This window comes from Ochotona princeps, chromosome 6 (genome assembly GCF_030435755.1).
Source record: "Ochotona princeps isolate mOchPri1 chromosome 6, mOchPri1.hap1, whole genome shotgun sequence".
Taxonomy (NCBI): domain Eukaryota; kingdom Metazoa; phylum Chordata; class Mammalia; order Lagomorpha; family Ochotonidae; genus Ochotona; species Ochotona princeps.
The window spans coordinates 47,052,302-47,067,810 of NC_080837.1; the positions used below are offsets into that span (position 1 = coordinate 47,052,302).

The 15,509-nt window shown below is 53.8% G+C and overlaps 1 protein-coding gene across 2 annotated transcripts in view; it reads right to left on the bottom strand.

Moving 5' to 3' along the window:
- Positions 1–5,106: 5,106 nt before the first annotated feature.
- Positions 5,107–15,509, bottom strand: part of SLC7A8 (solute carrier family 7 member 8) — a 55,091-nt gene continuing 44,688 nt past the window's right edge. For both annotated transcript variants that reach the window (XM_004584691.4, XM_058666218.1), the window contains exons 6-12: positions 14,616–14,769; positions 14,043–14,166; positions 12,218–12,321; positions 8,518–8,614; positions 7,258–7,407; positions 6,340–6,517; positions 5,107–5,918 (exon numbers count right to left, since the gene is read on the bottom strand). In XM_004584691.4, coding sequence (XP_004584748.2) covers positions 5,758–5,918; positions 6,340–6,517; positions 7,258–7,407; positions 8,518–8,614; positions 12,218–12,321; positions 14,043–14,166; positions 14,616–14,769 — 968 coding nt within the window. In that variant the 3' untranslated portion in view covers positions 5,107–5,757. The remainder of the gene's footprint in view (positions 5,919–6,339; positions 6,518–7,257; positions 7,408–8,517; positions 8,615–12,217; positions 12,322–14,042; positions 14,167–14,615; positions 14,770–15,509) is intronic.

Genomic DNA, 15,509 nt, shown 5'->3' on the forward strand with positions numbered 1-15,509 from the left:
TATGGGCGCCGGTTCTAATCCCGGCAGCTCCACTTCCCATCCAGCTCCCTGCTTGTGGCCTGAGAAAGCAGTTGAGGACGGCCCAAAAATTTGGGACCCTGCACCCACACGGGAGACCCAGAAGAAGTTCCTGGTTCCCGGCTTTGGATTGGCACAGCACCGGCCGTTGCGGTCACTTGGGGAGTGAATCATCAGACGGAAGATCTTCCTCTCTGTCTCTCCTCCTCTCTGTATATCTGACTTTGTTCCAGTGGCCAACCCAGGAGCCAGGCTGAAGCCAGGAGGGTCTCCCACGTGGGTGCAGGAGCCCGAGGACTTGGGCCACCCTCCGCCCCTCTCTCAGGTACACTAGCAGGGAGCTGGATGGGAAGTCAAGCAGCTGGGACTCAACAGGCACCTACATGGGATGCTGGTGTTGCAGGGGGTGGCTTTGCTTGCTACATTGCCAGCCCCCCAAACTAGGCTTTTCAGTCCTTGAAACACACACTTGTTGATGATGACTGCCAATGAATGAAGTCAGAAGGAAGGCAAGGCAGGCAGTGGGTGGTTTTTATCTCTGTAAGCAAGGAAAGCAAGGGCATCAGGTTGAACTCGTCAAGGTCACCCCAGGGCTGACAGGCTTGGAGAGGGGCAGGCAGGGGCTGTGACTCAGAACTGCCAGGGTCTAGGAATGAGGGCGATGAGGAGGGGGCTGCGTGTCACTCCGGATGCCTCTGGGAGAGGGGGGCTGCCTGCGTCAGCTCAGGGCAGCCGCCGGACAGTCAGCTCGGCGAGGAGGCAGGGACGTGTACAAACAGAGCTGGCAGGAAATCAGAAGGTGGGCAGCGTGGGCCTCGGCAGATAAGTGATCTGTGCCGCTGGCCTCCTGGTGGCCGTTGACGTTGCCGGCTTGCTGACGACAGCGTCTCCCGGTAACCAGTAACCAAGGGGCAGGAGGCACTTGGAGGGGCGGGGGCACAGGCTGTGCCCAGCAGGGGTGGGTGCGTGGCGTGTGGCCAGCCGGGCCTCCGCCCTGCATGGCTGCGGCTGTTTGCAGTCATCACAGCACAGCCTGCGTTGTTATCCTCTCGGGGACTTTGTGACAGATCTCCTGGCAGCTCTACCTCCTTGGGGCACCAAGGCTTTCCCCAGGAGCAGTCTGTGACCTTGGGCCGGCTCCGGAATCTTTACCGTAAGATGGTGTCTGCTGTTCTCACTTGCAAGAAGGTAGTGAGTGTAAAGGAGTCGGCCTGACCACCCACTGCTGTTTCACTTGTGTTTTCCCAGCAGGGACGCTATCCCCCTGCCTGGTGTAACGCCCCCATGACACTGCGCCCCTGCCAGCAGACACTTGCAGTTCAGCACAGGGGTCCACAGTCACCTGGTGGGTGGGTGGTCTGTGAGGCCACCAAGTGCATACGCACGCACTTGCTAAGTGTGTTCTTGGCTTCTTCTTTTTTTCTTTTCTTTCTTTTTTTTTTTTTTTTTTAAAGATTTATTCATTTTATTACAGCCAGATATACACAGAGGAGGAGAGACAGAGAGGAAGATCTTCCGTCCGATGATTCACTCCCCAACTGAGCTGCAACGGGCCGATGCGCGCCAGTCCGAAGCCGGGAACCTGGAACCTCTTCCGGGTCTCCCACGCGGGTGCAGTGTCCCAATGCATTGGGCCGTCCTCAACTGCTTTCCCAGGCCACAAGCAGGGAGCTGGATGGGAAGTGGAGCTGCCGGGATTAGAACCGGCGCCCATATGGGATCTCGGGGCTTTCAAGGCGAGGACTTTAGCCGCTAGACCACGCCGCCGGGCCCGGCTTCTTCTTTTTTTCATCTGCTGGTGAACTGGTTTGATCCTTCTGGACTTTGGCATCTTATTTCAGGAGTAACAATGACAGGTGCATTGCCATGTCAATAATTATGAGGATATGCACAGGATATTTTGAAATTTTAAATGAACTAATTTGGGCCCAGCGCTGTAGCCCAGTGGCTTAAGCCCTTGCCTCGCATGTGCTGGGATCCCACATGTGCGCCAGTTCATATCCCAGCTGCTCCACTTCCCATCCAGCTCCCTGCTTGTGACCTGGGAAAACTGTAGAGGATGGCCCAAAGCCTTGGGACCCTGCACCTGCGTGGGAAACCCAGAAGAAGCTCCTGGTTTTGGATTGGCTCAGCTCCGGCCTTTGTGGCCAATGGGGAGTGAACCAGTAGATGGAAGATTTTTCTCTCTGTATTTCCTCTGCTTTTATTGAAAAGCAGAGAATGAAAGAGTCTTTTATCCACTGGTTCACTCTCCAAATGGCTGCAATGGCTGGGGTTGGGCTGAGCCAAATCCAGGAGCTTGGAACTCCATCTGGGTCTCTATGAATGGCAAAGGGACTGAGTACTTCGGTGCTTTTCCAGGCGCTTCAGCAGAGAGCTGGATCTTGAGCAGAGCAGTCTCCAACCAGCGCTCATATGGGACTCTGGCATTGTAGGTGGTGACTAGGCCAGCAGTGTCACAGCACTGGCCCTGAAACCCGTACTCTGAGGAGGAAGGTGGGCCTCCCAAAAGTCTTCGTTGCTGTGCCAAATGTCCCTTCCCAAAACAAAGGATTGGAGTTCTTTGCTGACTTGGAGGTAAATTCAGGACTGTATGTGTTCTTTCCACAGCATGGAACAGAGCTCTTGGGGGCCGTGGTGTGCCTTGCTGTATGACTGCGGGCAGATTAGCCACAAGACTAGCCATTCCCAAAAGGCTCTTAAGGGCAGAACATCTGAAGTGAAGTGACTAAAAGGCTAAGACATGGCCCAGGTCCAAGGTCTAAAGAAATGCAGTGTCAAGCGGTGTCTCCACAGGCTAATCTAGTTAAAAGCAGCAGACCCCCATATGGGCAACAGCTCATGTCCCGGCTGCTTCACTTCTGATCCCTGCTTTTGCTCCTGGGAAGGTGGCAGAGATGGCGGAGGATGACCCAAGTCCTTGGGCCCATGCATCTATGTAAGAGATTGGGAAGAAGCTGTTGGCTTTGGATTAGCTGAGCTCTGGTCATTGCGGTCATTTAGGGAGTGAGCCGGCAGACTTTCTGTCTCCTCTCCTTTCTGTAAATCTGCTTTTCCAATGAAAATACATGAATCTCAAGAGTCCAGGGAGTGAGAGGAGTTGGGGAGGGCAACACAGAGGAGACCTGGGCAGTGCAGGGAGAGGACAGGGGTGTGCAATGGGGAAGGGGACTCCCGAAGGGGAGGTGTGGGAGAGAACTTCCCAAGACTGGCCTTGACCTTGGTGGGACAACCCAGTGTTGGGAGATTTGAGGAACCAGCTGAGATAAGATTAGGTCCAACTCTCACACGCACAGTTTGGAGCAGGTGAGATGAGTTACCTGTGGGCATACTGCTGTAAACAGGTGCCAGGTGTCTGACCTCCCTGCGACTGGCGACCGTCCAGGCTGTCAGGGACAATGACAGCTGCCAAGCAGGCAAGTTGGGACCTGGCCTCTTGCTCCTCTGTGTCCTTGCAATGTCCGAAATTGGGGAGGGTTCTTCAAACCCACCCTCCCATGGCCCTCAGTCATGTTGTCCTTGGGACACCCAGACTTGTAGCAGGGACTGGGACAAATTCCATCAACTTCCTCTAGCAAGGAACCCCAACTCTGGAGGAATTCACTCTGTCACCCCCACTTTGTCAGTCAGCCCTAGGGTCCTAATCCCAGAGTTCTCCGCTCCTGGAGCCCCTGCAGGAAGTCTTCGCCTCAGATGGTCTGGAGGCCGGGGTGGGTGGATGCTGCCTGTGAGCCCAGCCTCCCTTCCAGGGCAACAAGCCCCTCAGGCCCTGGGCCCACCACCTCCGTTAGGTTATGCTGGAGCAGGCGACCAGGTTGATGGGATAGTGGAGTAACCATCCCTCATTTCCTCCTCATTTTCATTCCCAGAATTTCTGCTGGTCCATTTGCAGGCTCTCTTCTGGTACATAGGTCCTTAAAAGCAGGGATGACAAGACTTCGAGCTGGCAATGGGAGGAAGGGTGTTACTGAGGTCCTGGGGCAACTGGCAGGTGCAGCTCACTAGGCTTTCTAGAAATGCCATCCTGGCAAGGACCCGGCTGCCAGAACTTGGGACCAAGAAACACAGAGCAGGGGGACTTGTTCCCAAAGGTCATTTGATCATCAATGCCACTACCAACTTCACTTCCATTTCAAATTTTATTACATGAAAAAGAAAATAAAACCTCCACAAAAACAAATGGGACCTTTTTTTTTTTTTTTCTTTGCTTTAACAAATGGGACTCTTAAAACACCTAAACCAATTCAACAACAGGAGATGACCACCAAGGTTGAACCAACTCTACCCCTCCCCTCCCAACCATCTTACATTAAAAAAAAAAGACTCAAAAGAAATCGAAATACAAGCTTCAAAAATATTTATCCAAAAAGTAAGGCATCCACTTTATAAAACAAACAAAAAAAATCCAGTAATAACTGAAAGAGGTGAGGAGATTGGAGGAATGAGAACGTCCCCCGGCCCTCCTGGGGCCACCCTAGCCCACCTGGCGGAAGGGACTGTCACTCAAACCAAATCCAGCGTCTTGCCAACGATGGTCTGGCAAGCTGGGAGTCCTGCCAGGAGGGGCTCCCTGTACCCCAGTCTAAGCAGGTGCAAAGGGCGGACTGGAAGAATGATGCTCTGGGCTCAGCATCTGCAGCCTCAGGACACCAAGTATGGCTGGGAGGCTGCAGCGCCCCGGGGACAGCCACCCTGCACTCAAGGAAAGGATCAGAGAAAGGGGGGGGGGGGCGGCTCTGTCTCCCACCCCAAGGCAGCACCCTTGTGTCCTTCCCCCAGCCTTCTGGAGCAGGCATTTAACACCGGGTCTGTCCTGAGGACTAGAAGGAAGGAAATATTTTCAGACCCAGTGCTTAACACAAGTGGTGACTTAAGGCTGACGTGGCTCTGACTTCAGACCTTGGGGATCCTCCACGCACCTCCAGAGCCCAGGCCCCAAGGGGCAGGGAAAGGTGAGATGGCTGCCCCCTGGTGGGTGTGTGGTGGCTACTGCAGGGATGAAGGGCACTGGGTAGCGGTGGAGGAGGGGCAAACTCCAAAAACTAACAAGACTTCTGGCTTCAGGAAGCTTTGGCACCACTCTGGAGGCAAGGGGCAGGGCTGAGTCTGCAGGTAGAGCTTTTCTAGAATGTTCCTCTGATCTAGCTTGGGGCTTGAAAAGTCGGGGTTGGGGGGCAGTACTCTGGTTGGTCCTTAGCTCAGTGGGGAGGTGACATCCAGAAAGGAGCCTTGCTTGGGACAAGGAGCCCAGGCTGGGGCAGGGAACAGATCCCTTCTGATTTTTGGGTCCCTGATGAGTGGGGAGGGTTTGGGGTTCTCCAGCAGCCTCTTAATGGTGATAGATTTGCTAACTCCTGGTAGGTTGCCTCCTGTCTCTGCATTAAGATCTCCCCCCAACCATGCAGGGCTTAGGACTGGGTAGGAAGGGAAGCAACGGCAGTGGTGGGCTCAGGTTCCGGAGAGACCCCTGAGGGCCTGGAGACGAGACTTGTGGGGTACCCTGTCTGTCTGCAGTCTCCCCCCGCAGCGTGGAGTGGGGCCTGGGTCATAGATGCTGGCGTGTCAGGCTGGTTCTTTGGGTACAAGGGCCAGCGTCTCTTGTCATTTCTCACTACCATGCCCAGGTCCTGCACAGCTTCCTGATGGAAGCAGACAGGTGTGTGTGTGTGTTTGGGGGGCTGTGTGTGCTGGGGACACAGGCCTGGCAGAGAGGAGGAGGCAGAGTGTAGCTAACGGGACTCAGGGCTGGGGTTGCTCGGGCGAGTCCTTGCTGGCAGGGGGCTGGTAGATGGGTTGTTGCTGCTCCTCTATGTCTTCTTGTGTCCCCTTTGTCTCTGAGGCCCCATCCATCTCGGGGTATACAACCACACACATCTTCTGGCTCACCAGGGTTAGCAGCTCTGTGGAAGGAGGTCCCACGGGGCCAGGTCAATGCTGAGCACCCCCAGGGTCCTCCCCAGCTCTTCCACCCCAGGTTTGGCTGCAGGAGACCAGCAGGTGCAGGTGCCTGTGGGACGCCACCTTGCCAGCCTCCTGCACCTCTAAGATGGCTGCTCTGTGCTCAACCAGGACCCAGCTGTCTACATCGAGGCAGCCCCTGTAGTTTTGGCTGACACCATCCTCATGCATTTATAGGTTTCTAAGGTCTGGGTGCAAACCTCCGCTGTCTTCCTCCTCCCAAAGGCCTTTGGGAAGACATCCACTTCTCCCACCCCTTGAAACCCATTGCCAGAACTTTGTGAGTTCAGGGCAGGATGAGCGTAAGGCCTTTGACCTCGGTCAGAGGGCTCCTCCTCCAGAGCCCGTGCCCAATCAACTCACCAATGAAGTCGTTGAAACACTTGGGCTTGTGTTGCCAGTAGACACCCAGGAAGTAGACAGGCACTCCTGTGAGCATGATGGCCAGGCCAATGCCACACACCACTGGCTCTGACCACAAGCTGAAGATCAGCAGGAAGGCCCAGAAGAGCAAGTAGATGATGGGAAACAGCAGGTTGATCTGTGGAGTGGAGACACTGTGACCTTTGTGGCCCTTGCTGACCCCAGGGTCAGGATATCTGCATTTCCAAGAGCAAAGGTCAGGCATCTCTCAGTTCCCCAACTTGAAGCCCTTGGAGAGGCAGGTGCTCTGGCAACCAGTGTGGTTGAACTTGGGATACGCTAAGACAGGAAGATGGGAGGGCAAGAGGTGGGGCCGCTGCTCATGGCTTCCTTCTTGGTGGGGGTCGGAGGAGGGGGATCAGACAAGGCCTCATCACCCAGGTCATGTGGGCATGGAAGCCAGAGATGCTCTGGAAGGCTGGGTGGCTTCCTGTGGTCCTGCGGGGAGGTCAGGCAGGCAAGAACTGGCCTGCCTCTGTCGTCCTCTGCATCCTCGAGGACGTCTGAGCCAGCTGCCTCCCTCCTCATCAGCCCATCTCAGAGGTGACGCCTGTGCTGGGGCAGAGCTCCAGCTCCCTGCTCATGGGCCTGTGAAAGCAGTGGAGGATGGCTGGCTCAAGCGCTGAGTTCTTGCCACCCACGCAGGAGACTTGGAAGAAGCTCCTAGCTCCTGGCCTGCTCTAGTCCCAGCTGTCTCAGCCATTGGGGAGTGGAGCAGCAGATGGAAGATCTCTCTTTGCAACTCTGTCTTTCAAATAAATAAATACATCTTTAAAGAGGCAAAAGGAAGAAAATCTGAGCCACAGCTAGCAGCAGGAGAGGTAAGGGAGGACACCTGGGGAGGGTGTGCGCTCTGACCTTGATGGGGCGGGGGATGTCAGGCTTCCTCCAGCGAAGGACTATCTGTCCAGCCACCGTGACCCCGTAGAAGAGGTAGTTGATGAAACCCACGTAGTTGATGAGCGTGTACATGTCGCTGGTGACCAGCATCAGCAGCGTGGAGATGCACTGGGGGAGCGGAGAGGAAGGTGGGCTTCAGCAGTGGGCAGGTGATGCAGGGTTGACACTCCCCCTCTCCTAATCCCGCCTTTAGGGGAGACACCACCTCTGAATGCAGTCTCCACGTAACTTTCCAAACCCACAGGACCCGGCGACACCTTCAGTGCTTCCATCAGCGGCAGCAGGTAGCCTGTGGAATTGCCCCCAGGACACAGGCCAGTCTGAAGGGACCCTTGGGCCAGCCATGCAGATGCCACCTGGCTCAGTGTCAGTTCTGGTCTTACCGTCTCTCCCTTGGTGATCGTTCCAGCTCATTTCCTGTGTCTAATGCCTCGAGGGAAGATTGTTAACTGCAGATTATGGCTTTATTTGTGCCCTTTTTCTCCTGGTTCAGTCATCTAATTTACTTTCCTTCCTTCCTTTTTTAAAAAAAATTTCATAAAATCATATAGTACTGGATGTGGCGCGGTAGCCTAGTAGCTAAAGTCCTCGCCTTGAATGCGCCGAGATCTCATATGGGCACCAGTTCATATCCTGGATACTCTATTTCTCATCCAGCTCCCTGCTTGTGGCCTGAAAAAGCAGTCGAGGTCGGCCCAAAGTCTTGGGACCCTGCAACCGCGTGGGAGACCTGGAGGAGGTTCCAGGCTCTGGGCTTAGAATTGGCTCAGTTTTGGCTATTGCAGCTAGTTGGGGAGTAAACCAGCAGACAGAAGATCTTCCTCTCTGTCTCTCCTCTCTGTACATCTGACTTTCCAATAAAAATAAATTAAAAAAAAAATAAAATAAGAATGAAAATAAATCAGTCCATGTTTTTTTCATCCTCCTTCTGAACCTCCACCTTCAGATATCATCCCCGCCTCTGTGATTTTCCTTCTTTGATGTGCTCTTAACACATCAACGTGCCCTTCACACAGGGACTTTCCTGGGTAGATCTCTGATAGGGTCAAAGGTGACTATATCATTGGTCAGGTTACCCAAGGAGGAGTCGGGAGGGCGCTGGTGTGTGTGTGTGTGTGTGTGTGTGTGTGTGTGTGTGTGTGTGTATGAAAGGTGAGTTCCCAGCTCAGAACAAGAGGCAAGATGTATTTGTGGGACGGGGGCAGGAGGGGTTCTTACGGTGAAGAGCAGAGCTGGAATTGGGGTGCAGCGTTTCACATGGATCATGGCCAACACACTGGGCAGGTGGCCTTCTCTGGCTCCAGCAAAGAACAGCCTGGCAGAGAGAAAAGAAGGTCAGCCTGGAGTATCCCAGAAACTGGGGGTCCAGGCTCCCCAGTCGCCACATCCTCCCTCAAGCAGGTAACCCAGCCTTGCGTGCATACCCTCCAGTCCGCTGGCCGCAGGACCCAGGTTCACCAATGCGAGTGCAAGCAAACCCAGGCAGTCCGTGGATAAGAGGACAGATCCCAGACCCTGCTGAATGGGGAAGCCTGCAGGAGCGACCTCCTGTTGCCTAAGGACTCGGTTTCTGTCAACAGTGTTCCTTCCCACCCTTAAGGGACACAGACGTCCACCTACGCTGGCATGAAGTAGTGCACCGGATGCATTAAAATCGCTCTCATCCTTGTCACAGAGCAGCAGTCTTTGGGTGGGTGGGAATCTTCAGGGTTTGCACGTCCCAGCTACTGTGCCTGGGAAAGTAGCAGGGAATGGCCCAAGTGCCTGAGTCCCTGAACCCACGTGGGAGACCCAGAGGAGTTAAGGCTTCTGGCTTCAACCTGATCCAGCTTAGGCTGATGCAGCCATATGGGGACTGGACCAGCTAATACATCTATCTCTGTCTCTCCTTCTCTCTCTGTAACTCTTTCAAATAAAAGTAAATAAATCTCTCTCTTTTTGGTGAAAATAAATTTTTAAAAATCTTTACTACATGATTCCACTTAACTTTCAAAACTACTTAGAGTCATGCCAAAAATATTTTAACATGTCAATTGCTTATCTCTGGATGGTAGGATTATAAATATAAGTAATTTAAGAATAATTCGAATATTTTTCTTTATACTTTGCAGAACCAATTTTTAACCTTTTAAAGAGTTAAAATTTTTATTTTGAGATAATTATAGATTTGCATGCAGCTGTAAGGAATAAAGGTTTTCTTTTTGAAATTATCTCTTGGGCCCAGCGCGATGGCCTAGCAGCTAAAGTTCTTGCCTTGAACAGCTGGGATCCCATATGGACGCCGGTTCTAATCCCAGTAGCTCTACTTCCCGTCCAGCTCCCTGCTTGTGGCCTGGGAAAGCAGTTGAGGACGGTCCAAAGCCTTGGGACCCTGAACCCGCATGGGAGACCCGGAAGAGCTCCTGGCTTCGGATCGGTGCAGCAATGGCTGTTGCGGTCACTTGGGGAGTGAATCATCGGACGGAAGATATTTCTGTCTCTCCTCTTCTCTATATATTTCTGACTTTGCAATAAAAATAAATAGATCTAAAAAAATTATTTCCCACAGGTTTCTTTAATGATATAGTTATTTATTGAAAGGCAGAATTACAGAAAAAGAGAGAGAGAAACAGAGGGAGAGCTCCCATCCACTGGTCGTTTCCCATAGGCCGCAGCGGTGGCTGGAGCTGGGCCTGTCTGAAGCCAGCATCTAGCTTTCTCTGGGTCTACCACATGGGTACTGAGGCCCAAGCACTTGGACTGTTCTCTGCTTGTTTTCCAAGACCATTAGCAGGGGAGCTGGATCAAAACTGGAATGGCCAGGACTCAAACTGGTGCCCATGTGGAATGCCAGTGTCACAGGTGGCAGCTTTACCTGCTATACAATGGTGCCAGCTCCCCCACAATTTGTTGTGATCTCAAGTAAAAGAGGCCACCATGAGGTCCTGAGGGAGTCCTTTCTCTCCCTCAACCTGATATAAAAGTGAAAGTTATTTTTAAAAAAGAAAAATTGGGGAGGGGCTGACATTCATGGTGCAGTGAGTCAAACCATTTGCAACATAAGCATCCTATGTCACAGTGCTGGTTTGAGTCTTGGCTGTGCTACCTCCAATCTAGCTCCCTGCTAATGCATCTGGGAAAACAGCAGAAGACAGCCCAAATGTTTGAGCTCCTGCACTCATGTGGGAAACCTGGAGGGAATTCCAGATTCCTGGCTTTGACTTGACCCAGCCCCAGCTGCTGCGGCCATTTGGAGAACATGGAGGAAAGAGATCTCTCTCTCTCGCTCCACTTCGTCTCACTGGTAAGCTGGCTTCACAAATAAATACATCTTAGAAACGTACAGTCACCTGTTTCATGCAGACACACGCATCCTTTCCCTGCCCTGCCCCTCTTGCCCCATGCTTCCACCTTTCCCCTGGGCAGTTGCATGCTCCCGCCCAAGCCCCAGCAAGAGCTTGGTGGGCCTCATTCGTGCACACAGCTGGAGGTTCGCACTCACAGCCCCCCTCCTCATGCAGCCAGGAATAGCTGTCATTGCCCAGACCTGACAGTACTTGCAAGCGTCAAGCAGAGAGACAATCCTTGCCCAGCTAGTGGACAACAGAGGAGACGATGACGCGAAGCGTGACACACACGTGTGCGCACACACACACACTCAACTGCTCACGAAGTTTCATCCTTTGCACGGCCCCAGGACCCAGGAGAGAAGGAGGCAAGGGGTAAGGAGGGCCTGGGAAGGTGAAGGCGTGCCCCTGAATCCAAGTCTGGGCACGCCACGTGCCACCGTCTCCTGCATGCACACATGAGTCTCCCACATGCACGCAGATCCACAGCATGGCCTGCCTGAGGGACGAACCCCACACTACAGTGACTGCAGCCAGTCACTGCTCTTCCAAAAGGTCCCAGGGAGCCTCATGGGTCACTGCGCTTCCACCGCTCGCCCTGGGTGAGGCCTCGATGTGGCCACTGCTCCTGTGTAACATGCACACATGGGATTGCTGCGGATCAGCGCAGGAGCATAAGGAATGCTGTCCATCCCTCTGCTGCCCTGGGTCCTCAGAACAGGGACCGCTTCCTGATGTGAGGTGACATGACAGATGCTGGGTTCAGGGACTCAGCTGTGGTGTGCTGTCCTTCCTAAGTGCCAGTGGACGAGGTTTGTCTGTGAGCCTCACAAATGCAAAACGTCCAACAGATGCTCACCTTGATTGTGCCCATTCGGGAAGCGGTAACGAGGGGCTGCCAAGGAGGGGCCCAGATTGCCCCTGCAGGAGCTGGGGGGCTTGGGAGAAGAGAGATGTGGGGCTGGTGTCCTGCTTCGACAAGTGCTCTCATCTCGTTCTTCCTCACACCCCTGCACAGTACATGCATTTTGGGTGCCAATTCCACCCTTTCCATCCCCAATCACAGGCACCTCTCTCTTGGGTTGGGGAGGAAGCTGTATCCTCAGGATGTACACACACAGGGATCCCATCATACCTGCATCTGGTTCTAGAACATTCTTGGCAGGTCAGACCCAGAGGCCCTTGCACAAGTCTCTTTCATGGGGGCCCTTGCAAAGTGAGGCTCCTTGCTAGCCAGAGCAGCCAGACAAGCACAAGTTTAGGGGGAGGTGGGGACTTGCTAAGACTGCAGCTAAGACCCCATCCTGAGGCCTGCCACACACAGTGCCCTGCCCTGCGTGGGTGGGTGAGTAGGTAAGTGGTGGTGGTTGTAGGGTTCCTCAGCCTTCAACTTCTTGAGGAATGCAGTGGACTCTTCACAACAAAGCACCTGTGATGTGGTAGGGACCTGCGTGAACAGTACCCACCCCAAGCACTCACGTGGACACACACACACCTGTAGACGGAGACGAGCCCACCATATACACGCGGAGCTGCACAGCAGATAGCCCCACCCTCCCACCCCTGTGCTTCTGGCCTGAGGCAGCACTCACCGGGAGGAGGTGAAGAGAGAGCCATTGACTCCTCCGAAGGTGGACAGCGCAACGGAGATGGGCATGATCCAGGCCATGACCCCTAGCAGCTTCTCTCCGAACGTCTGGGGAGAGAAATGCAGGGGAGAGATGGAGAGAGAGGGGACAGCTGCCCCTCCCGGCTGGAAATGCTCCTCTCCTGTCTGCACCAGCAGCCCCTTGCTGGCTCGCTCCGATCCCCAGCTCAAACCTTTTCCCCTTGCAGAGAGAACTTACATGGGCAGTGTATTGCTTTGGGGCCAGTGACCTGGAGGAGACGGGCTATAGTGCTACTGATACTAAGGAATGAACATTTATCAACTGCTTTCTTGAGCGGAACCGAGGCACACAGCAGAGAAGCTGCGTGCCTAGGTGTACCCACCAGGGCCACTGTTGGAAGCCAGGTGGTATGAGTCCTCGTTTCATGGACACGATCTGACTCCTCCAGCTCAGAGTCCTGCACCGGCTTGTGAGGCCGGTAGGTCTCAGTTCCAATTCCAGCCCTCCCTAACCCTCCATCCGGGAGCTCTGCCACCTTGAACAGGATGTGGCATTTTGGAGCCTTAGATAATTCACTTTTTTTTTTTTTTTTTAAATGGTGCCTGGCTGCGTGGCCTAGCAGCTAAAGTCCTTGCCTTGAATGCATCGGGATCCCATATGGGCGCCGGTTCTAATCCTGGCAGCTGCACTTCCCATCCAGCTCCCTGCTTGTGGCCTGGGAAAACTGTAGAGGATGGCCCAAAGTCTTGGGACCCTGCACCCGCGTGGGAGACCCGGAAGAAGTTCCAGGCTCCCGGCATCGGATCGGCACAACATCAGCCATTGTGGTCACTTGGGGAGTGAATCATCAGATGGAAGATCTTCCTCTCTGTCTCTCCTCCTCTCTGTATATCTGCCTTTGCAATAAATAAATCTTTAAAAAAATATGTGAGATCCTAATGCTTGAAGGAGGATTAGGCAATTGAACCATTGCGCTGGGGCCTCGACTTCCTTATTTGCAAAATGAGGATGGAGTCTAATTCCCAGGGTGGGTGGGGGTGAGGGGTTAGAATTCCTATATACCCAGGAGTAGATGAAATTGATGGGATAACGAGGAGTGGCCAGTGGGCTGAGAAAGAGATGTGCCATTACAGCTCAGTTCTCATGTTCCAAAGGCACAGACAACACAGGAGACTAGTTTTTCCCTGAACAGAGCCAGGAAGCTACCAGCAAGGGCTGGGTACCTACTGGGGAAGGCAGCTGCTGGCAGGAGACTGGGGACTCTCAGAGATAAGCTTGCCAGTCTGGAGCCGGGGAGGAAGCAGCAGGGACCCTGTGTCCTTTCTTCTTAGCAAGAATCCCCTCATTCCTGGGGCTCTGACTTATGATTCATGGACCAGTACCCACTTTCCCCCAGTGTTGGAAAGAGTCAGCTTGCAGGTGTTCCAGGGGAGGCGAGTGGGCAGAGAAGCGAGAATGTCTCCTCCCAAGAAGCAGCTGCCTGGCTCCTGCATGCAGCTGTCGCCAGGAGGGTTTCCGGTGGCCTGGGTGAAGGCTGGCAAACACTGCCTGCTGGCAGGCTAGATGGCAGGGACTCCGACCCAGTGCATGGGCCATGCGGTCTCTGTGGAAACTGCTCACCGCTGCTGCCAGAGCTCTTCTAGGTCCAACCCAGCAGCCAGAAGGCCCCCCCCCAGGAAGGACATGTGTGGCTTCCATCCCAGGGACTCAGGTACACTTCCCTAGGCTGGGAATGCTGAGCAGGCTGGGCGGCCAAGCCCAGGCCAGCACTCCTGCTTGGAAGGCACAGGAGTTTTAGGTTTCTTACCACAGCGACAGCGTTGGATGCCAGCAACTCCTGGGGGGACATTGCAGTGACATAGGCGATGTTGGCAAAGACATATACAAAGGTGACCAGGGGGATGGAGATGAAGATGGCTCTGGGGAGGTTCCTGTAGAGGGACAGGATGTGAGAGAGAGGTTTGGGTGCAGTGGGGGGACAACGAGGGGGTTCCAACTGGGCTGGTGTGGACTTTATCTTGGTCCAGGAATGGAATGAGGCAGATCAGGCTGCCAACACGCTCTGCACCTGCTGGGGTCTCTCTGCCCAAAGCTGTACAATGTACCCCTCCCTTGTCTCCGGCCACAGAGACAGGAAACTGGTCAGAGGCCCAGGAGCCTCTCCTATTACATTTCATTCTCCAAGGCTGAGCCATCGTCTCTACAGCTTTTCCTGCCTCCCGAGAGGATGGCTGGGAAACAAACCAACATGTTGGGGCAGAGCGCTGCATGGTCAGAATGGGAGGAGGGGAGGAGGAGCAGTGGGAACTATCCCTCCTTGCCAGCCACAGGTGCTGTGGCCTCACTGGGGAGATGGGAAGACTGTGTTAGTGCCACTCACTTGTAGGGATCCACCAGCTCTTCAGTCACGTAATTGAGAAAGTTCCAGCCCCCATAGGCAAAGGAGCCCTGAAGAAAAGCCAGCGCGATGAGGCCAATGTCAGGTTCTTGGAAGTTCTCAAAGGCGTTCTTTGGCTCCAGCCAGAAGTATTCTCCTGGGGATACAATGGGCAGGAGCTGCTTGTAGGTGCCCCTCAAGTCTGGCTGGTCTGGTCTTTCTCACCACTTTCCCAGCCATGCCAGTCCTTTGTCCTGCTGTATGGAGTAAACCCAGGGTATGGGAGAAAGAGGGCCAAAAGGATCAGGGAGCTATAGATCCTGGGCTGCCCAGAATCTGCTCACCCCATGGGGGTTCAGATTCCTAGCATAGATCTGAATGTCCTTTAGGGAAGCAATGATTGAGAGGCAGAGAGCCAGCCAGCCAGCCAGTCATCTGGTTCACTTCCCAAATGCTCATGATGGCCAAGTTTGGGTCAAGATGAAGCTAGGAGGCAGCAACTGGATTATCTGAGCCATCACTGCTGCCTCTCATGGTCTGCATGAATAGGAATGCTGGAGCTGGCACCTGGAAGCAGATATTGAATTTACCTAGATACAGAAGGGCTGCTGTCCCTTCAATGCCCCTTTCCTTCCTTCCTTCCTTTTTAAGATTTAGTTTACTTATTTGAAAGGCAGAGTTAGAGAAACTTCCCATCCTCTGGTTCACTCCCCGCATATGGCTGCAAAGGTCAAGATTGGGCCAGGCCAAAGCCTGCGTTGGTGCAGGGGCCAAAGCCCACGCTGGGCCATCCTTCTATGCCTCCCTAAGTGTATTATTAGGGAGCTGGATTGAAAGTGGAGCAGCTGGGACTTAAATTGGTGCCTTTATCAGATGCTGGCACTGCTGGCAGTGGTT